This window comes from Dendrobates tinctorius, unplaced genomic scaffold, assembly GCF_039654945.1.
Source record: "Dendrobates tinctorius isolate UK_male_01 unplaced genomic scaffold, ASM3965494v1 ptg000011l, whole genome shotgun sequence".
Lineage (NCBI taxonomy): Eukaryota > Metazoa > Chordata > Amphibia > Anura > Dendrobatidae > Dendrobates > Dendrobates tinctorius.
Window position 1 is genome coordinate 54,040,304 of NW_027361679.1, and position 23,970 is coordinate 54,064,273.

Consider the following 23,970-nt stretch of genomic DNA (forward strand, 5'->3'; position numbering starts at 1 on the left):
AGTTAATAGTACCAGACTCCTATAGACGGAAAGTGTTGGACATGGCCCATTCACACATCTTGGGGGGACACCTGGGGGTGGAAAAAACACAGGAACGGATTGTACAGAGGTTCTATTGGCCTGGGTGTCCCCGGGAAATAGCAAACTATTGCAGGTCCTGCCCGACATGTCAGTTAACTGCCCCCACATCTCATTTTCGAAACCCTCTTATGCCACTGCCCATTATTGAGGTGCCATTTGAGAGAATTGCCATGGACTTGGTCGGTCTCTTAGTTAAATCAGCTCGGGGCCATCAGTATATATTAGTCATCCTGGTCCATGCCACACGCTATCCTGAGGCCATTCCCCTGAGAAACTCCTCCGCGAAGAGTATAGCCCGCGAGCTGGTCCATGTGTTTTCCCGGACGGGTTTGCCGAAGGAGATCCTGACCGACCAGGGGGACACCTTTTATGAGCAAGGTGATGAGGGAATTGTGCACAGTCTTGCAGATCTCCCAGTTGAGGACTTCAGTGTACCATCCACAGTCAGATGGCCTTGCTGAGAGGTTTAACAAGACACTGAAGAGCATGCTGAGAAAAGTCATAGAGAAAGATGGTAGAGACTGGGATTGTCTCTTACCGTATTTGCTGTTTTCTAACCGTGAAGTCCCCCAGGCCTCCACGGGGTTCTCGCCCTTCGAGCTTCTGTATGGCCGCCATCCGCGAGGTCTCCTAGATATAGCCAAGGAAACCTGGGTGTCATGATCCAGGTTGGATATGACAGAAAAAATGCACAAGTAACCTTTTTTTCCCTTTGGCTGTGTGTTTCCGTTCTAGTTTCCCCCCGATGGCCATTAGGGTCATTGCACTGTGGTGTCTTATGTTCTAAATTTGCCCCCCGGTGGTGGTGAGCGTCATTGCACTTGGTTACTTTAGTTTTGTGCAGGTAATTATAAAACAGGTGTGATTGCTCTATAAAAGAGTGTCAGGTGTGGTAATCATGGTTGGTGATAGTCCTCAGTTACAAGCAAGCCTGGGTGAAGGATGGAGCTGAAGGAGAGTCCCGGGCAGCTCAGTGAGAGTCCTGGAGTGGCAGCTATGGTGTCTGCGAGGAGGGCTGGCATGGCTTGGTGGAGTTGCAGCTATGGTGTCAGCAAGGAGTTCTTGCATGGCTTGGTGGAGTTGCAGCAAAGGTGTAGAGCTGCACTCATTATGCTGGACTTGGTTGCTGGAAAGCTGGACTCATATGCTGGACTCTGTTTCTGGACAGCTGCATGCAGGTGGTTTAACTCTGTTTGCTCCAAGGCTGCACTATGGTGTTGGATCCGGTCGGAGGAAAAGATGCACGCAGGTGGTGGGCTCTGTTGTTGGGAGCGGAAGCAACAGAGCAAAGCTAAGTGGTGTTTCCCTGTTTTGTCTCTTTTCCTTATGCGTGTTTTAGTGCAGTGGTGGGATTAGTTTCCGCACTGGCCATTACACTAGAAAGGGGTAGGTGGAGGGCGAGCTAGGGTTTAAAGGTATCCTGAGTGGCGCCCGGTGCGGAACCAGCCTAGGGAACGTTAGGAGTGTAGAGACACTGACTCAGGGGAGTGCAGAAGGTCTCCACTTCCCCATTCCCTATCGCAGAGCCACCATTGTTATTGTTACCCAGGTTTTCCCTTTTATTGTTTAAATTCACCTTACTGGAGGCGGGGTTTCCAGACATACGTGTATTTCTGAAATTCGCCGGTTGGAGGCAGCGTATCCAGCTGCACGTTTTATTTTTTAAATTCGCCCAACTGGAGGCTGGTGTATCCAGTGTCACGCGTGTCATCTAAATCCGCCCTGCTGGAGGCGCTGTGTCCAGCCACGCGTGACCATGACATTGGGAAGCCGAAGTCACGCCCCACAGAAGCGTCATTGAGCATGTGGCACTGATGTAGCAGAGGGTTGCAAAGGTGATGCCCATTGTTAAAGAACATCTCTGCCAGGCACAAGAGGCTCAGGCCAGGGTCTACAACCGGTCAGCCAGAGTGAGGCAGTTCAATCCGGGAGACCGAGTTCTCGTGCTAATCCGGACGGTGGAGAGTAAGTTCTTGGCCAAGTGGCAAGGGCCATATGAGGTGGTGGAGAAGCTGGGAGACGTAAACTACAAGATCCACCAACCCGGAAGATGGAAGCCATACCAGGTTTACCATGTCAACCTCATCAAGCCATGGCAAGATAGAGAGCCAGCGGTAACTCCGTGCTTGCTAGGCAACCTAGAAGGGGAGGTTGGAGCGGTTACCATAGTGGAGACACTATCAAGGGCCCAGAAACAGCAGTGCTGGGAGTTACTCCAGAAAAACAGGGACCTGTTTTCTGAGTTGCCGGGGTGCACGAAGGTGGTGGAGCACGAAGTTCTGACCGAGCCACATGTGCGGGTGAACGTGAAACCGTATCGTATTCCTGAGGCCCGGCGAGATGTAATCTACAAGGAGGTGCAGCATATGTTGAAGCTCGGGGTCATTGAGGAATCCAAGAGCGGCTGGTCGAGCCGATTGTCCTGGTCCCAAAACCTGATGGTGAATGGAGGTTCTGCAACGATTACCGGAAGCTGAATGAGGTCTCCAAGTTTGAGGCTTATCCCATGCCACGCGTTGATGAGCTCATCGAGAGACTTGGACCTGCCAGGTACATAACCACCTTGGATCTAACAAAGGGATACTGGCAGATCCCTATGGCACAGGAAGCCAAGGAGAAGATGGCATTTTCCACACCAGACGGGTGCTTCCAGTATGTCCGGATGCCATTTGGCCTGCAGGGAGCTCCGGCAACATTCCAGAGGGCTATGGATAGAATCCTTGCACCTCATAAACTATACGCTGCTGCGTACCTGGATGATATCGTCATCTTTACCCCGGACTGGGAGACTCACCTGGAAATGGTTCAAGCAGTGTTTGATGCGCTAAGAGAGGCGGGGTTTACAATAAACCCAAAGAAGTGTGCCTTGGGTAAAGAAGAAGCCAAGTACCTCGGATATGTAGTGGGGCGTGGCGAGATCAAACCTCAAATTAATAAAGTGGAGGCAATTCAAACATGCCGACGCCTCTGTCAATGTAATGCCTTTATGCATCTGTATCTGTACTTGTTCCTGCCTTGCTGCTGTAATGCTCTGAATTTCCCCATGGTGGGACGATTAAAGGATTATCTTATCTTATCTTAAAGAAGCAAGTTAAAGCCTTCCTGAGGATTGTGGGATATTACAGGAGGTTCATCCCAAACTTCGCCACAATGGCTGCACCTCTAACTGATCTGCTTAAGGGGACAAAGTCAGTGATGGTCAGCTGGTCCGAAGAAGCCGAGTCAGCCTTCCAAGAAATGAAGGGAGCTCTTTGTAAGCAACCCGTTTTGGTGGCCCCAGACCTTAAACGTGAATTTGTCCTCCAGACAGATGCCTCAGATGTCGGGGTAGGAGCAGTCCTTTCCCAAGAGATACGTGGGGAGGAGCATCCTGTTCTCTACTTGAGTAGGAAGTTGACTTCTTGTGAGAGAAATTACTCAGTTGTAGAGAAGGAGTGTTTAGCCATAAAATAGGCAGTGGATACATTACGGTACTACCTGGTGGGACGGAAGTTTAGATTAATATCCGACCATGCCCCACTCAGGTGGATGAGGGAAACAAAGGGTAAGAATGCTAGGGTCACCCGCTGGTTCTTAGCCCTACAAGACTTCAGCTTCCATGTAGGGCATAGGGCCGGGAAGCTACATGGGAATGCCGATGCCCTCTCCAGAATCCCTTGCCTGGTAGGTGAAAGTGCCAAGCCCCGTGGCTTTAGGCAGAGGGGGGAGCTATGTGGCAGGGCTAAGGGTCGTGTAATCGATGGGAGATATGTGTCTCATAAATGGCTTGTCTCCATAATGTAAGGCATAACAAATATTGCTGAATTATTATTATTTTGAAGGACCTGTGGTGACGTCACAGTCATGTGACCAGTCAGCTGCTGGGTTCGTGGGTGTGGCTACACCATTTCAATGGGGCATGCTCATGAACAAGGCAGCTGTATGTGAGGGGGGGTATACACCTTCTGTGTGCGCTGAGGCTCGCGGACTGAGCCTGAAGGAAAGGACATTTGGATGTTATTTTGTCTCCTGAACTGAAGGCTGTTTATTTTGGTGACGTGCTGTTTGGTTTATGACGTAATAAACCACATGAACTTTAAGAGAACCTGCCTGCTGACTGTCTCCCGTCACACCTAAGCAAGTAGAATCCCTACAATATATATATATAATTATCTAATATATCTATTTCATAGGCACATCTTCTTGACCACAACAGGTTAAACTGCCTGTGTTACCCATAGCAACCATTCACTAAGCATCTTTCATTTCACCAGAGCTGTTTAAAAGATGAAAGCTGAGCTGTGATAGGTTGCTATGAGCAACAGTTTTCCAGCATCCCCGGGAACATAAGCTCCCAGCCATTGTCTGCCCCCCAGAAAGGAGCAGAGAGCACATGACATAAATGAATCACCCCCTCCTCTATTACTGCCAGGCTCTATTGTTACCAGCATAGAAAATCGCATAATCAGCGGTTGTACACAGAACCACACTGCCAGGTTACATCTCCTGGAACTTCCTGCTCAGCGCCACCTTGTTTGGGACTATGGGATGGAGGATGTGTGATCAGTATATGGGCATGGTACTATGGGATGGAGGATATGTATAATGGGTATATGGACACGGGACTATGGGATAGAGGATGTGTGATGGGTATATGGGCACTGGACTATGGTATAGAGGGTGTGTGGTGGGTATATGGGCACTGGACTATGGGATGGAAGATGTGTGATGGGTATATGGGCACTGGACTATGGGAAAGAGAATGTGTGATGAGTATATGGGCACTGGACTATGGGATGTAGGATATGTATGATGGATATATGGGCAAGGGACTATGGGATAAAGGATGTGTGATGGGTATATGGGCACAGGACTATGGGATGGAGGATATGTATGATGGGTATATGGGCACGGGGCTATGGGATGGAGGATATGTATGATGGGTATATGGGCACTGGACTATGGGATGGAGGATGTGTGATGGGTATATGGGCACTGGACTATGGGACAGAGGATGAGTGATGGGTATATAGACACGGGACTAAGGGATGGAGGATATGTGTGATGGGTATATGGACACTGGACTACGGGATAGAGGATGTGTGATGGGTATATGGGCACTGGACTATGGGATGATATGTGATGGGTTTATGGGCACTTGACTATGGGATGGAGGATGTGTGATGGGTATATGGGCATGGGACTATGGAATGGAGGATGTGTAATGGGTATATGAGCATGGGACTATGGGATGAAGGATATGTATGATGGCAATATGGGAACTGGACTATAGGTTGGAGGATGTGTGATGGGTATATGGGCACTGGACTATGGGATGGAGAATGTGTGATGGGTATATGGGCACTGGACTATGGGATGGAGGATGTGTAATGGGTATATGAGCATGGGACTATGGGATGAAGGATATGTATGATGGCAATATGGGAACTGGACTATAGGTTGGAGGATGTGTGATGGGTATATGGGCACTGGACTATGGGATGGAGGATGTGTGATGGGTATATGGGCATGGGACTATGGGATGGAGGATGTGTATGATGGGTATATAGGCACGGAACTATGGGATGGAGGATGTGTGATGGGTATATGGGCACTGGACTAGGAGATGGAGGATATGTATGATGGGTATATGGACACTGGACTATGGGATGGAGGATGTGTGATGGGTATATGGGCACTGGACTATGAGATGGAGGATATGTATGATGGGTATATGGACACTGGACTATGAGATGGAGGATAATCATTATAATTTGTTATAACTATAACAAACTACAGTTAGTTACTATGCTCTGGCAACGCCGGGTTCTTCAGCTAGTGAAGTATAAAATTGGAAATACATGAACAGACAATCCTTTCCATGAAGCCTTGCACTACTATCCATAAACACCAATTTTAAACCTTATAGGCCTCGAGTCATCAAGACCTGTCTGATGAGGGGGCGATTGGAGTCAAGACACTCCTGATTCATTAAGAGGCGCATGTCTCTTAATGAATCAGGAGCATCTGACAAGTGATATGCCCCTTGCCACAAATCTTACTCCAGTGAGATATCTGGAATAAAGTATGCCACTGCTCGTCATGAGTTAGACAGGATTTGGCGTCATTTTGAGCGGAGCTGGGGGAAACTGGTGTCAATGCAGGCAAAGTCGCAACATTTTAGCTCAACTCTGTATTGAGCAATTATTTATGATAAATTAGTAAAATTGTTTAACATCGACCGAGGACTTGTACTAAATTTTGGAATTTTGAATCCCATCAGCAACTTGATTTATGTGACTAACACAAGCAATTCTGAATATAAAATGATGTAAAGCGTTGTGGAATTAATGGCACTTTATAAGCAAGTAAAATAATAATAATTGTCAAGAATAGCAGACCAGGGGGGGTCACACAGATCCCACCGCTGCCACCAATTGTCAAGGAAATGCAACTCTTGCTGCCTCCCACAACTACACAAGTGGCTGCTTCAACTAATAGGCCAGTTATTGGGGAGCTCATAGTGAGCTTATGGTGTATACACCACCGATTCCAATGCATGGAATATACAAATATACCCTGGTATGGTCACTGACAACACCACAATAACAAAAGGAACTACTAGCTGCCACCACCAATGGTTTATATAGGCCGATAGGACACCCGTTACAGGTAGTGTATGGCCTCAGGAGGGTGGTTTACAGAGCAAGTAGAATAGAGCTATTACATTTTATATATTTAGTCCAGAAAGGTAGGAAGTGTTTATAAAAAGAATATTGCATGGACCCGTAGAAGCGCCAGCAAGGAGTGAAACGGCTGTTGTCCGGCAGGTCTCACTGTTCATGAAACAACTCCACTGACACCTGCACCTCTGCTATTATCAATGTAACCAACTTTATGGATTAAAACTAGTGATAAGCGAGTATACTCATTGCTTGAGTTTTTCTGAGCACGCTCGGGTGTCCTCCGAGTATTTAGGCATGCTAGGAGATTTAATTTTCGTCGTCTTATCTGCATGATTTGCGACTTGTAGACAGGCTGAAGACATATGGGAATTCCCTAACAAGCAGGCATTCCACACATGTATTCAAGCTGTCTAGCAGTCGCAAATCATGCAGATAAGACGACTAAAACTAAATCTCCGAGCACGCCAAAATACTCGGAGGACACCCGAGCATGCTCGGAAAAACCCGAGCAACGAGTATACTCGCTCATCACTAACTAAAACCACATCTTGAAAGAAGGATCGGGTGAGTGCTGCTTTTCTTGTTACTTTTTCTGATATAATACATGTTCTTTATGCATGCACCACGCAGAAGAGATCCAACGAGGCTACAGTATTTCTGAGGATTTGTGTTGAAATAATACAGAAAAAAGTGACTTGGTACCTGGAATAACCCCTTTTTTTTTTTAAATAATTCAATATTTATGCACAGTCAGGGGGATACTCTCCCTATTATTGCCAAAAGATCTTTCCCTAGCTACCAGCGGAGGTTGGCAGCTAGAGGGAAACGAGTTGGTGCACACTCTACATGGCAGCTCTCCCTCAGAATCCTTGGTTTACCCTCGATAACCGGGGATGGTGTAGGTATGTGTCAATACACTTATCATTGGACTAATAGGTCCTACCATATATGTGAATCACCAAATGAAAAAAAGGAGGACACAAATTTATATCCCAACCTTATTGTTGAAAATCAATTTTCGTATGAATATATGCAATCACAAACTTAACTGATACTTCATACATAGAAAAAAAGGGATTATGAAAGCAACCATAATTTGATGTTATCACTTATCTCAAGCATTGATAGAGTATGTTCTCCTCCCTCTACGCGTTTCCCCTCATTTCAGAAGTTTCTCAGGGGGCTTCCAGATGATTAAGCATGAAATCCCTGATGTAATTCCAGATTTAACTTATTCAGCCGTGATATTTCAGGCCAATAGGCACGTGTGCGGGATGTTTTGTGGCCCGTGGGGCTGTTAAAAAACGGACATGTCAGTATGTTTTGCCCACGGACACATGGTCCATGGAAAAACACTGACGTGCACAGAACCATTCACTTGAATAGGTTTATGTGTTGTGGTACAGTAAAGGGTGTTTTACTGGATGGGAGATACATTTCTCCCAGCAGGCTAATGTTTGGCCGGGTTTTTCCCTAAAGTCAGGACCTGCGATGATGTCATGGTCACGTGATCAGCCCATGTGATGTTTACCTCACTTGTAGGAGGGGTTATGGGCTATGTAATGGAGGTTGGTGTTTGGCACATGGTGAGTATGTCTGGAAGTTACAGGAACTTGGCTGGACTTAGCCTGAATTTGTATACAGGATCCCCGTGCTGCAGGACTATAGCAGCAATACTCTCAACAACCCTGGGAATGGCACCTGGCGGATGCCGCGGACCTGGCAGATGCTAAGTTAAGCCCGTCCCGTGCAAGGGGTGAACCTGGGACCAGTGGTTCTCCAAGCTGGAGTATATTTATGTTTTTCCTTACTTTCTGTTAATCTGCTGTTTGCAACGTGACATTAAACCACTGAAATTGGCCTGTGTGTTGCCTCGTTACTGCAGCCCTGCCATTACCTACCAGAGCGAATCCCTACAGTGTGTAATGGTCCCTTTTCACATAGCGATGCACCAGCGATCCCGACAACGATACGACCTGGTAGGGATCGCTGGTGCGTCGCTACATGGTCGCTAGTAAGCTGCCAAACAGGCAGATCTCTTCAACGATGTACCAGCAGTCCCGACAATGATGCGACCTGGTAAAGATCGCTGATGCGTTGTCACACAGCAGCTATTCTGAATGATTCCAGCCTGCATCCCTGAGTTCTGCGTCGCCAACGAGGTAGCTCGTCGGGTCAAACACAGCGATGCATGTGTGGCGCCCCTGAGGCTCAGTCGCCACAGAGGTACTGCACCTTCTCCTAAGGTGTAGTGCCCCACCATCCTTTCCACACTCCAACACCTGCATCCCACACACAGGATAGTTCAGCACTGATCACAGTGCGACTCATGCTTATAGGGTAGCAGAGCACCTCTGGTGATTCCTTGCTTCGTAACACGATATGTGCTGGAAGGTGGGTGGAGTTGAGATTCATATAAAAGAAGGGGAAGGTTTAGAATTACAGGTCAGTCTGGGGTGAGTCCCAGAGGATTGAGAAGGACCGTCAGTCAGGAGAGCCTGAGGACGGGTCCGAGGAGAGAAGGAGTGCTGCAGCTGCCTCAGTGACCTGAGCCAGCTGGCACGGGAAAGAGAAGAGAAGGAGAGACGTAGAACTGCAACCTAAGCTTCCATAAGAGAGAGAAGGAACAGCGCGGAACGAAGGAGTAAAGAGAACAGAGAGGAGGAGTGGGTTGGATAGGAACCCTGCCTTGAGGTTCTCAGCGCAAGGCCGGGGCCCGGTCCCCGAGGTTGTATGGACACTTATGGTTCTGCAGCAGACACTGGTGGAGTAGTTGGCTGTAAATGCACTACTCCCATCAAAGACTTGGGACACAACAGCAAACGAATAGAGAGCCGGGATTCAGGAGAAGGGAGTCCCCGAAGCAGGCTACAGCTGTCTGTCATACAAGTAGAGTTGTTAGGAACATCTGACAGGAGGAACTTCAGGGAACCACGGTACTGGAGTTCTTCACACTAAAAGGCGCAATAGAGTCGTTCAGGAAAGGCACATGTTGGCGGAGTGTTGGAGAGGAGAGCCCTGACTTGCCCGGGAGGTTGATTGAGTCTCTACCCCGGAGGACACGGCACGGAGGCAGGCACCAGTGTGCATCACGAACTGTGAGTAAAGCTTTGAAACTGCAAGCTCTGGTGTCCTCCATTCATTCGTCGCTAACACCTTCAGTACTGCTACATCTGGGTACCAGCGTCCACACTGTCCTGCGCCTGTCCTCATCCATTGCACCTACACTGCCCTGGGACTACAGCTCCACCTGTGGGGAGCTACACCATCTTTGTTGCATCACACCATCAGTCCCAGTGGATCTGCAAGCAGCATTGGCTTAACATATTACTTGCCAAACACCACGGGTGGCGTCACGAACTTTCCATATAAACTACATTACAAACATCACCGCCATTGATATTGGGCGCCCAGGGCCACGGACCGAGTTACCGCAGCTGTGACACCTCATCCCCCTGACACCGGCCCGGTACCGAGTACCCCACAGCCCTGGGACGGGGGTGACCCACATGCTGGTCAGCGGGACGCCGGCGATGAAAAAATGGCCCAGGACATTCGAGCATGATGAGCGATATCCAGCCGGGGGCTGGTCGCCACTATGTGTCACATGTAGCGAGATCGCAGGCGAGATCGCTGTTGCGTCACAAAATCAGTGATGCATCAGCGATCTCGCTAGCGATCTCGCTATGTGAGACAGGGTCTTAAGTGTCTCCGGTACGTGTGAAAATTGTCACCACACTGATGTCTGAAAGAGCCTTAAGGGCCCCGTCACACATAGCGATCTCGCTAGCGAGATCGCTGCTGAGTCACAAATTTTGTGACGCAACAGCGATCTCACCAGCGAGATCGCTGTGTGTGACAGCGATCAGCGACCGGCCCCCCTGCCGGTATCGCTGATCGCTCTTGGAAAGCCCAGGACATTTCTTTGATCGCTGGTCTCCCGCTGGCCCTCACGCATCGCTGCGTGTGACAGGCGGGAGACCAGCGGGAGACCAGCGATCAGCTGGTAACTAAGGTAAATGCAGGGTTTCTAAGCACTGTGCGGTGCCTAGAAACCCTCTGTGTACCTTAGTTACCAGCGCGCTGATGCAGGGAGCTGGTAACTAAGGTATACATTGGGTTTCTAAGTGACGCACGTCCCTTAGAAACCCGATGTGTACCTTAGTTACCAGCGACCTGCATCAGCGCGCTGGTAACTAAAGTACACAGCGATGCCGGGCGCTTGGCGTCGCTGGTGCTGATCGCTGGTGAAGCTGTCTGTTTGACAGCTCAACAGCGATCACATAGTGACTCACCAGCGATCCTGACACGTTGATATCATTGTCGGGATCACTGGTGAGTCGCTATGTGTGACGGTACCCTTACTCTGCTTTCTTTTGATTGGGCAGCATCAAAGAGATAAAAAAGTAAACATTCCCAGAAAAAATTCTCCACAAATTTCTCTTTGAATCAAAGGGCAGCTAACATATTGGGTGCCCTAAACATCAAAAGCCTATTTCTAGGCATTGCAGTGGAAAAATAAAGAAAAAAAAGAATTAAAAAAAAATGTTTTAATCATTTTTACAAGCCCTTTTCAGTGATCCACTTTAAAATAAAAATGTTGTGAAACGTCTCTTTAATTATTCCTTAAAATACTTCTACTTCATGTTGCAAACAAGCTACTATGTCTGATGAAATAATATAATACTATGCTGCATATTTTATTTGAGTCTGTCCCTTAATAACCCCCATAAGTATTGTAAGTACACCAAATGTGTTGAAGAGGACCTTTAATCAAATTTTGCATGTTGAACTGGGTTTAATATTGTTTTTTGTTTTCTTTTTACATTTTGCCCCTCCGATATTAGCAATCAAATATTTGGCACCTAATGAGTTAACTTTAGGTCGGTGGGTGTTATCAGAGAGCTTTCACTGGAGGCGGGCACTTCTACCCTCTGTATGACTTGCTAACTGATCATACCCACTTGGGCATAACTAAAGTTAATTCAGTGTGTGCCAAATACATTGATTGCTAATATTTTCAAAAATGGAGTGGCAAAATAAAAAATTAACAAAAACGTTGTATTCCTCTCCGCAGCCTCTATTACATCTCGTGTCCAGTGCATTATGAAAAATTTGTAGAAAGATCCTCTTTAAAATGAAAGCCAGCATTTATTGAAAGCTACCTGTTGAGGTATTTTAAAATTCTAAACTAAAATTGCACAATTTCTTTTTTTTATAGGGACTATTCAGCAAATATTCCGTTACTGTATTTGTTTGAAAGTAAGAGGAATAGGTAATATATGGAGATAAGAGTAAAGAGTAATACTCACATTTAAAGCATTCTTGGCAGCTTCTGCTTCTGATCTGCTATCAAAGCTTACAAAACCAACAGGCTGTGGTCAGAAAAAAAAGAAGCTAGAATTAAATGTGCATTGAAGCATAACATGAAAAAATGGCAATTTAATTTGCTCAGTATGTAACAACTATTTATGCATACAGTTAATTGAAGGAGTAGAAGTTATCCCCCCAAGAAGATGTGTAAACCTGGAATTAAGGGATTGCTTGCTTTCTTTACAATCAGTGCTCATCTTGTCCATGGCTTGTGTCTCATACAACCCTTTTAAACATTTAAAGCCATCACTAAACAAACTGTGTATGTTATGAAATACATTTTAAACATGATGAGACTAGTGTACTTACTTTTAAAATCCATGTAATAATGGCTCTATAATCCTGATATTAAGAAGAGCATTTTGAGTCCAGCTGCAGAAATAGCTCATGAGTCCAAGTGCATTTAGTCTCCACCCACCCAGCCTGACTGATCGCTGCAGGTTATACAGAGCAGTTTGAGAACTTAGCAGGGAGGGGAAACAGTGGGGGAGATGCAGATTAAGATTGAGTCATTTGGTCATGGAATTATCAAAGTAAATACTGCATTCTTATTCTTCTTCAAAATGTATGTAATATTGTAGTTTCTATTGTGATAGTCAATAATCACAATAGCTTCTTGAATTATCACTTTGAAAACGCTTATCAATAATTTCCTATACTGACATTCTGCAACCTAATGCCAAAGAGTTGATGTACCTCACAGATCGGAAACTTGGCAACAGCTACATCTAGACAACCTTGATCCATGCAGGACTCATTACTATTTTAGGGAAATTTTCCCCTGATAGTTTCTGATTATATGATATAACTGGATCATAATTTAAATGAAGATGCAATTGTTCAGCATATGCTTTTTTGATCAGTTTAAGAATGAATTTTATTAAGGCCCATAATTGAGCAGTGAAATGGAATATCATCTGAACAGTCTGTGCAGGCCAAGAACATTATTAGCAAATCTTTCAGTACGAAGTATATCTTTCAGTTATCTGATAGGAATAATGGATTACTCTGAGTGAGCTGACTAAAGGTACAAAAGCTATCTAGGGACAAGGATGTAATCAATATTAAACCCTAGCAACATATGTGGCTGGAGTATGAGACATTCCGCTTTCACATATGTGTTCTATCTAGAGATGATGCAAATAGATTAGGCCTGTTTCACACTTCCGTTTGTGACAGTCAAGATCCGACGATTTGAAAAAAAACGGATCCGCCATATTTCTTGGCGGATCCGTTTTTTTCCTCATAGACTTGCATTATCGGCGGATCTTGACGGATGGTCGTCCGTTCAATCCGCTTTTGAACGGATCCGCCAAGATTTTGGCGTCCGCTCAGCGCACCCGGACGGACCATGTAACTTTTTTTGGTGTCCGAAACCGCTATTTCCGTGTGGCTGCTAGAAAAAAATTCTCTCTCTCTCTCCTTTTCCCCAGGTGCGGTTCCTTTAAATTTTTACCTTCAGCGGATCCGTTCATCCGCTGACCCCCGTTTCCGTCAGTCCGCCTGCGGATCCGTTTTCCGCTATTTTGGCGGATTTTAACAGACAGAAAAAACTTAAGTGTGAAACAGGCCTTAACAGGACCTAGTCCAGTGGCTGGGTCAGTAATCTGTGGCCGGCGGATGGGAGCCCTAAGAACTCCCGCTAATCTAACAGCATCCCCTGCTCCACTTTTGATTGGACAGGTGTGACATGATATTTGCAACATGATCCAAGTATTACATCACATCAGGCCAGCTAATCAAAAGAAGAACAACGGATGCCAGGAGTCAGTGCTCACACTATTCTAACATACCCTAGTAATGAAGCGGTAGTGCGCACGATCGATCTCTGCTCCATTCAGCATGGGCTCTTTGTATCCCTGATTCTTGGGATTGGTGTGGGCCACGGCAGTCAGAGATCCCAGAGATCAGAAAGTTATCCCGTGGATAAGGGATAGCTTTTAAACTTGAGAACACCCCTTTGTTACACACAGTTGCCCCAGGAACAGGTTTTCGTTTCTTAGATGCTGAAGAAAGACGACATAAACGCATATGAAAAGGAGTCCAGATGAGCGTCAATAAAGTGACAGGTTCTCTTTAGGCCTCATTCAAAGGTCTATTCAAGTACATTATCTATCCGTGTTTCTAACAGATAGAACATGCGCTTAAATTTATGATCTGTTCTCATGTCCATGTTTTTTAGTGGACAGTGTCTGCCACAAAAGGATTGCAATGTACAGTGGCCTGTAAAGATTTTGGCACTCCTGGTCAAAGTTACTGTTATCGTGACCAGTTAACCAGCTCGAAGATGAAATGATCTATAAAAGGCCTAAAGTTTAAAGATGACCCATTTCCTTTGTATTTTAGGCAAAATATATTTATTTTCATCTTTTACACTTTAAAAATTACAAAAAGGAAAATAAGTTGATGCAAAAACTTGGGCACCCTGCATGGTAAATACTTAGAAGCACCGCCTTTGAAAGTATCACAGCTTGTAAATGCTTTTTTGTAGCCAAACAAGAGTTTTTCAATTCTTGTTTGAGGGATTTTCATTCATTCTTCCTTGGAAAATTCTCCCATTTCTGTGAGATTCCTGAGTCGACTTGCATGCACTGCTATTTTTACACCCAGCCACTGATTTTCAGTGATGTTCAGATCAGGGGACTGTGAGGGCCATTGAAAACCTTCAGCTTATGCTTTCTTGCGGTAGTCTATTGTGGATTTTGACATGTGTTTAGGATCATTATCCATTTGTGGAAGACATGCTCTTTTCAACTTCAGCTTTTTTAACAGATGTTGTTATGTTTGCATCAATATTTTTTTTAAATTTCATTGAATCCATTCATCCCTCTACCCGTGAAACATTCCCAGCGCCATTGGCTGCAACAAAATCCCAAAGCATGATTGACCCACTGCCATGCTTAATGGTTGGCGAAAGGTTCTTTTTCTGAAATTCTGTTCCCTTTTTTATCCACATATACCATGATCATTCTGGCCAAAGAATTCTATTTTAACCTTATCAGTCCACAGGACTTGTTTCCAAAATGTATCAGGCTTGTTTAGATGTTGTTTTGAATACTTCTGATGCTGAATTTTATGGTCAGGAAGCAGGAGATGTTTTCTTCAGATAACTGTTCCATGAAGGCCATATTTATGTCGGTGTCTCTGAACATTAGAACAATGTACCACAACTACAGAGTCTGACAGTTTTTTTTTAAGGTCTTTTGCAAGCAAGTGGGGTTTCTGATATGCCTCTCTAGCAATCTTACCGGCAGCTCTCACTGAAATTTTGCTTGGTCTTCGAGGCCTTATCTTGACTTCCACTGTTCCTGTTAACTGTCATTTCTTTATTACATTTTGAGCTGAGGAAAGGGCAACTTGTTAACACTTTGTTTTCTTATAATAGCCTTCTCCTGCTTTGTGGTACTCCACCATATTCATTTTTAATAGGCAGCTGTTTAGAAGAACCCATGACTGCTGTATTTTGGCACAAGGTTAGAGGAGGCTGGATTTTATAAAGCTGGGAAATTTTCACCGGGCCTTTCCTAATGATGATACTGAACAAGCCATAAACCTAACAGGCTAATTAAGGTCTGAAACCATGGTCAAAGTTATCTGAGCACTCAAATCTCCAAGGATGGCCAAACCTTTGCACTGGTTTCTTTTCTTTTTTTCTACTTTTTAAAATGTTTTTGTTAGTAAAATATTTGAAGGGTTTCTGAGGGATGTTAGTCTTGAATATATCAATGAGAATAACTGTTTAACTCCATATCAGCATGGGTTTATGAGGAATCGCTCCTGTCAAACCAATCTAATCAGTTTTTATGAAGAGGTAAGCTGTAGACTGGACCAAGGTGAGTCATTGGACGTGGTACATCTTGATTTTTCCAAAGCGTTAGATACCCTGCTACATAAGAGGTTGGTACACAAAATGAGAATGCTGAGTTTGGGGGAAAATGTGTGTAAATCTGTAAGTAAGGCTATGTGCACACGGTGCGGATTCTGCTGTGGAATTTTCCGCGCAGATTTTGCTAAATCTGCAGGTAAAATGACCTGCGTTTTACCTGCAGTTTTAGTGCAGACAGATTTTGTGTGGATTTCCCCTGCAGTTTTCACCTGCAGATTTCTATAATGGAGCAGGTGGAAAACTGCAGCAAAACCGCACAAAAGAAGCGACATGCTGCTTCTTTTATTCCGCACCAAATCTGAGCGGAAAAATCTGCAGCATGTGCACAGCTTTTTTTGTTTTACATAGCCTTAAATGGTACTGTACATCATGTGCAGTTCTGCTGCAGTTCTGCAGGGCCAAATCTGCTGCAGAACTGCACAGAATCTGCACCGTGTGCACAGGGCCTTACTGGCTTAGTTATAGAAAGCAGAGGGTAGTTATAAATGTTATATTCTTTAACTGGATCGCTGTGACCAGTGGGGTACCGCAGGGGTTGGTGTTGGAACCTAGTCTCTTCAACATATTTATTAACGATCTGGTAGAAATATTACACAGTAAAATATTGATATTTGCAGATGATGCAGAACTATGTAAAGCAGTCAATACAAGAGAAGATAGTATTCTGCTACAGATGGATCTGGATAAGTTGGAAACTTGGGCCGAAAGGTGGCAGATGCAGTTTAACAATGATAAATGTAAGGTTATACACATGGGAAGAAGGAATCAATATCACCATTACACACTGAACGGTAAACCACTGGGTAAATCTGACATGGAGGAGGACTTGGGGATCCTAGTTAATGATAAACTTACCTGGAGCAGCCAGTGCCAGGCAGCAGCTTCAAGGCAAACGGGATCATGGGGTGCATTAAGAGGTCTGGATACACATGATGAGAGCATTATACTGCCTGTGTACAAATCCCTGGTTAGACCGCACATGGAGTACGGTGTACAGTTTTGGGCACCGGTGCTCAGGAAGGAAATAATGGAACTAGGGCGAGTACAAAGGAGGGCAACAAATTAATAAAGGGGATGGGGAAAATACAATACCCAGCGAGATTAGCAAAATTAGTATTATTTAGTCTAGAGAAAAGTTGACTGAAGGGCGATCTAATAACTATGTATAAGTATATAAGGGGACAATACAAATATCTCTCCGAGGATCTGTTTATACCAAGGAAGGTGACGGTCACAAGGGGATATTCTCTGCGTCTACAGGAGAGAAGGTTTTTCCACCAACATAGAAGAGGATTCTTTACTGTTAGGGCAGTGAGAATCTGGAATTCCTTGCCTGAGGAGGTGGTGATGGAGAACTCAGTCGAGGCGTTCAAGAGAGGCCTGGATGTCTTCCTGGCGCGTAACAATATTGTATTTTACAGTTATTAGGTTCTATAGAAGGACGTAGATCTGGGGATTTATTCTGATGGAATATAGGCTGAACTAGATGGACAAATGTATTTTTTCAGCCTTGCTAACTATGTTACTACCAGATGGTAGGGTGGAAAAGTCACGATGGGGGCAGGCTTTGCAGGGTTGAGAATCTCTCCCCCCATGTGCTCACCCACTTATCTACTCTCTCTTTCCCCATGTGCTGACTTCTCCCGTCTGTGCTCTCTTCTTTGACCTGTCTACCCCATGTGCTATCCCCCTTGTTTGCTGTCTCTCTCCTTCTTGTGCTGTGTTATCCCCCCTGTGCTCTGTCTGCCTCACCCCTGTGCGCTTTCTCTCTCCCCCATCTGCTGTCTTTTCCTCTCATGTCATCTCTTGTTTGACCTGTGTACCCCGTCACTAAACAATCAGTGCACAGCATGTCAGGAGGAATTTCTATTTAGGCTATGTGCACACGTAGCAGAAAATTTCTGCTTAAAAACCTGACTCCCTTCCCAGAAACCGCAGGTTTTTTTCTGTGCGTTTTTTGCGCAAAAAAACGTGCGGTTTTTAATGCTTTTTTTTCCGCGCGGTTCCTGACACATAGAACTAGCCAGTAGAGTTGAGCGACTTTGGTCGGATCGGGTTTCGTGAAACCCGAATGAAACAAAATAAGTTTCAGATGAAACTCGTCCGACTAGAGCAAAACAAAGTCGGAGTTTCGTCCGAAACCCGACCCCAATGCAAGTCAATGGGAAATAAAAGTCGGACGAAACTCCGACTTTTTTTTGCTCTAGTCGGACGAGTTTCATCTGAAACTTATTTTGTTTCATTCGGGTTTCATGAAACCCGATCCGACCAAAGTCGCTCAACTCTACTAGCCAGAAATGCGGAAAAATCCGCAAAATTAATGAGCATACTGCGTTTTGTACCGCAAAGTGTGTTTTTCGCGGTAAAAAATGCATCAATATGCACAGAAATTGCAAAATGCATAGGAAGCTTATTTTTAGCATTTTTATAGTGGATTTATTGGCAAATCCGCTAAAAAAAAACGCTGCATGTGCACACAGCCTTAAGGCTACAGTTGTGGCCAAAAGTATTGACACCCCTGCAATTCTGTCAGATAATACTCAGTTTCTTCCTGAAAATGATTGCAAACACAAATTCTTTGGTATTATTATCTTCATTTAATTTGTCTTAAATGAAAAAACACAAAAGAGAATGAAGCAAAAAGCAAAACATTGATCATTTCACATAAACTCCAAAAAATGTGCCAGACAAAAGTATTGGCACCCTCAGCCTAATACTTGGTTGCACAACCTTTAGCCAAAATAACTGCGACCAACAGCTTCCGGTAACCATCAATGAGTTTCTTACAATGCTCTGCTGGAATTTTAGACCATTCTTCTTTGGCAAACTGCTCCAGGTCCCTGATATTTGAAGAGTGCCTTCTCCAAACTGCCATTTTTAGATCTCTCCACAGGTGTTCTATGGGATTCTGGTCTGGACTCATTGCTTGCCACCTTAGAAGTCTCCAGTGCTTTTTCTCAAACCATTTTCTAGTGCTTTTTGAAGTGTGTTTTGGGTCATTGTCCTGCTGGAAGACCCATGACCTCTGAGGGAGACCCAGCTTTCTCACACTGGGCCCTACATTATGCTGCAAAATTTGTTGGTAGCCTTCAGACTTCATAATGCCATGCACACGGTCAAGCAGTCCAGTGCCAGAGGCAGCAAAGCAACCCCAAAACATCAGGGAACCTCTGCCATGTTTGACTGTAGGGACCGTGTTCTTCTCTTTGAATGCCTCTTTTTTTCTCCTGTAAACTCTATGTTGATGCCTTTGCCCAAAAAGCTCTACTTTTGTCTCATCTGACCAGAGAACATTCTTCCAAAACGTTTTAGGCTTTTTCAGCTAAGTTTTGGCAAACTCCAGCCTGGCTTTTTTATGTCTCGGGGTAAGAAGTGCAAGAGTAAGAACTCCAAAAACATACTGATAGGGAATTTAGATTGTGAGCCCCATCGGGGACAGTGATGAAAATGTGTGCAAACTGTGAAGCGCTGCGGAATATGTTAGCGCTATATAAAAATAAAGATTATTATTATTATTAAAGATGTGGGGTCTTCCTGGGTCTCCTACCATACAGTCCCTTTTCATTCAGACACCGACGGATAGTACGGGTTGACACTGTTGTACCCTCGGACTGCACAGCAGCATGAACTTGTTTGGATGTTAGTCGAGGTTCTTTATCCAACATCTGCACAATCTTGCGTTGAAATCTCTTGTCAATTTTTCTTTTCCGTCCACATCTAGGGAGGTTAGCCACAGTGCCATGGGCTTTAAACTTATTGATGACACTGCGTGCGCACGGTAGACACAGGAACATTCAGGTCTTTGGAGATGGACTTGTAGCCTTGAGATTGCTCATGCTTCCTCACAATTTGGTTTCTCAAGTCCTCAGACAGTTCTTTGGTCTTCTTTCTTTTCTCCATGCTCAATGTGGTACACACAAGGACACAGGACAGAGGTTGAGTCAACTTTAATCCATGTCAACTGGCTGCAAGTGTGATTAGTTATTGCCAACACCTGTTAGGTGCCACAGGTAAGTTACAGGTGCTGTTAATTACACAAATTAGAGAAGCATCACATGATTTTTTGAACAGTGCCAATACTTTTGTCCACCCTCTTTTTTATGTTTGGTGTGGAATTATATCCAATTTGGCTTTAGGACAATTCTTTTTGTGTTTTTTCATGTAAGACAAATTAAATGACGATAACAGTACCAAAGAATTTGTGTTTGCAATCATTTTCAGGAAGAAACTGAGTATTATCTGACAGAATTGCAGGGGTGTAAATACTTTTGGCCACAACTGTACGTGCACACGCTGCGGAATGGGGTGCGGATTTGGCCGCGCGGATTTTGTAAAATCCGCAGGTAAATCTGCAGGTCAAAAGACCTGCGGTTTTACCTGCGGATTGCTCTGCGGTTTTGCCCTGCGGTTTTTCATCTCCACAATGGAGGAGATGGCAAACCGCTGCGCATTCCGCAGAAAGAATTGACATGTCAATTCTTTCTGTGGTTTCAAAACCGCAGAAAAACCGCGCGGAAAAATCCGCACCGTCTACACTGCGGTTTTTTATTCCCATAGGGAATAATGGTACTGTACACCGCAGCAAAAACTGCTGCGGACACGCAGTGGCCAAATCCGCTGCGGAACCGCAGCAGAATCCGCAGTGTGTGCACACACCCTATAGGTGTTTTCCCTTTAAGAGGCTGGTACCACCAGCAGTGTCCATATTGAGACACCCATCACTTGGGTATCCCAATATGGTGGTCAAACTTCCGCCGCTTGGAATTCTGGGATCTGGACATATCTGGACGGAACAGGATGTGAAGACATTACAAGGCAAGTATATATTAGATGTTACTATGTAACTATGTTAAAAGATGAAAATACACATTTTTTTTAACCTAAAATACAAATGAAGTATGTTATCTTTAACTTTAGGCCTTTTAGAGATAACTTCATCTTCAACCTGATTACAATAACAGTAATTTTGACAATTTTGACCAGAGATGCCCAAACTTTTACATGATATTGTATAGGAGAAGATTTGCAAATACAAATTTACTTTTTCATCTGAGAAAATAACTGATGAAAACCTGACACACTGACCAGACACTCAGTGATTTTTCTTGTATGCAAAAAATAGTCGAACTTCTGAATGAAGCCTAAAGTCTGCCATATGCAAAGTTTTGGCTGGTCATTTGAATGGCACTCTCTTCAGAAGAGCTTGTTCCCCAAAGCACTGCTGTGTTCTCCATTTACTATATCTAGTGCCATCTCCAGACACTTCTTATCTCCAGAAGAACAAAATGATTGGTAGTCCAATATTAGATATGCCAGATACTTTTCTTCATTGACAATAAGTTGTCCAGGGCTCCCATACACATTAAACCAGTGTTCCCCAACTCTGGTCCTCAAGAGCCACCAACAGTTCATGTTTTCAGAATTTCCTTAGTATTGCCCAGGTGAGAATTGCATTTCCTACACAGGCAGGAATTCCATCACCTGTGAAATACTAAGGAAATCCTGAAAACATGATCAGTTGGTGGCTCTTGAGGACTGGAGTTGGGGAACCCTGCATTAGACTAATGTCCGAACCTATTGATATTGGCGGGTTCGGCCATTAGATTAATTTGTTTGTATCTAGGATCGCGTAAGGTTCTTGTTTAGCTGGAGAGGCTGGCAACCCAGCTTCTGCAACAAGTGGAAAAAGCCATACAGAGCTTGCTCTATACAAATCCCTGTTGAATATTATGAATGAAAAAGAGCTGATCAACAGATCCCATTGGAGATTAGTGTCAATTTTCGCTTTTTTTTACTGTGTTTTTATGTATGTTGCCAAACATTTGTTTTTTTCTTAGTCAATTTTACCTATAGCCAGACATCACTACATCAGCTGCCCAAAATGAGAAAAACTTGGCTGCTTTCTTCCTAAACAGCACCACCCCAATAATATTGCTAGAGATGAGTGAATCTCCCAAAATTTGTTTGACAGATTCACTTAAAATGACCAGTAGATTCGATTTGGCCAGAATAAGAAGCCGTCAAGGATTCACTTTTCTGACTAGTTTCATGTGCAGCTTAGTCCTTGGTGGCTTTAAAAGTATGGTTTTCTCTGTCACGTCGCTGTGTTTTTGAGTCAAATATACATGGCTGAAATCATTTAGCGAGTGTCTGATACATGCTGCCGGTTGATCCCTTGAACCCTCTCCTGGCCCTCAAAAGATGAAAGAAAAAAGTGGCCTGCTGGCTGCCATTTTGTTGGATTTGTGCAAATCAAATCCCCAAAATTTGGAATTTCACTAGAAAGTAATGATTTTGGAAAATGTATAATTAATTTGTTACTTTATGGATCAATTTACTCATCTCTAGATATTACAGCTCAGTCTGATTCATTTCAAAGGAGCAGAACTGCAATACCAGACGTGACCCTTGCACTGGTGCGGTGCCATTTCTAGAAGAGAGCAGACATGTTTTTATAATCTTGCACAACCATTATAAAATGAGTTTTACTTTGCACTCTATTTCCTCATTATGTATACATACATGTTCATAACATGATTGCCTTTTCTTACCTGCTTTGATGTAAGTTTTATTAAAGAGCCTTCATAACCCTGCAAAAAGATAATCCATACTTTAAGAATGTAATTGATTATTGTACCACTATTACATTGAAATTACAAAAGGACACTTCCATTTTCAACATTAAAAAAATGTACTGTAGTCATTTTGTCTATACCAATAATGAGAGACTTAAAGAACACCAATATACTGATTTACAGTGGAAAATGTTGCTAATAGACTACCACTTAATCTGTCACATACAAAAACAGTACAGTATATACTTGTAGATTTATATAGAGGTGATCTGCAGGTAAGAAGCATTTACATCATTTTAGGCTGCTTTACTGGAGCAGCGGCTACAGGGAGAAAATAAAGTTGTAATCTCTCAGCAGCAGCTTCATCAACACGGTGCGAGGAGCGGGCATCGCTACTGATCACTACTCCGTGAATGTGATTGTGATCACTTCCCCTACACAATTATTGCCAGCCTGCTCAGTACTCACATTGCAGAGAAGCTTGTCAGTTAAGGAGAATGGAGAAGTGACAGTGCACTCCCAATATAGTGAGCAGTGACTGCACACTCCAATGACTGGAAGCGAGCGACAGTAGGGAGAACATCATTTCTCCCATTTCCAATAAATAATGGTAAATAGTGTTTTTTCTTTTTTAATACAATGTATAGCATGGAGTGAATGTTTTGGTAAAAGACAAAAATATCACTTTCGGCTGCGGGACTGGTTGCTGCTCACAGCGTTCTCTCCTTAGAATGCAGACTGAAAGTGGTCTCTTACCAGTCTGGGCTGTATTGTTATACACAACACCCCTATACATTAGTTTTTTGTTTCTGTCTTTCATTCCCCTTGATTTTCACTTCATTCCCTCCACTTACTTTGTTTACCTGCGACTCTACCAAATTTGAGAACTCCCTGTGCTTTACTATCTAACCTGACAGTCAGAGCTGGGACCGCCTGGTCTGGTGTCCCGCCCCACTCTCTGCCCCCCACTGCACACTCATTTGCTGTTACGGTCCCGTTACATTTAGCGATGCACCAGCGATCCCGACAATGATACGACCCAGTCAGGATCGCTGGTGCATCGCTAAATGGTTGCTAGTGAGCTGCCAAACAGGCAGATCTCACCAGCGATGCAGCAGCGGTCGGCACTTACCTGTCACACGCAGCGAGGGTGACATCTTCCGCCCGCGTCCATGGAGTCGCTCGTCGGCGCCAGCAGGAAGCCGACGACGAGAAATGGACCAACCCGTTCTCACGCGATCAGCAATATCCAGCGGGGAGCCGGGTCGGAGGTAAGTGTCACATGTAGCAAGATCACTACCGATATCGCTGTTGCGTCACAAAATCGGTGACTCTTTAGCGATCTCGCTGTGAGTGAAGGGGGCTTTAGTATCTGCCCCAGCACTGACCT

At 44.5% G+C, this 23,970-nt stretch overlaps 1 protein-coding gene across 4 annotated transcripts in view; it reads right to left on the reverse strand.

Moving 5' to 3' along the window:
- The window catches only part of RBPMS (RNA binding protein, mRNA processing factor), a 277,355-nt gene that overhangs the window by 129,789 nt on the left and 123,596 nt on the right, over positions 1 to 23,970 (reverse strand). For all 4 annotated transcript variants that reach the window (XR_012219790.1, XR_012219785.1, XM_073542423.1 and 1 more), the window contains exons 3-4: positions 22,557 to 22,595; positions 12,059 to 12,121 (exon numbers count right to left, since the gene is read on the reverse strand). Coding sequence is in view for 2 of the 4 variants with exons in the window: in XM_073542423.1 (XP_073398524.1) it covers positions 12,059 to 12,121; positions 22,557 to 22,595 (102 nt within the window). In the remaining 2 variants the exon portion in view is untranslated. The remainder of the gene's footprint in view (positions 1 to 12,058; positions 12,122 to 22,556; positions 22,596 to 23,970) is intronic.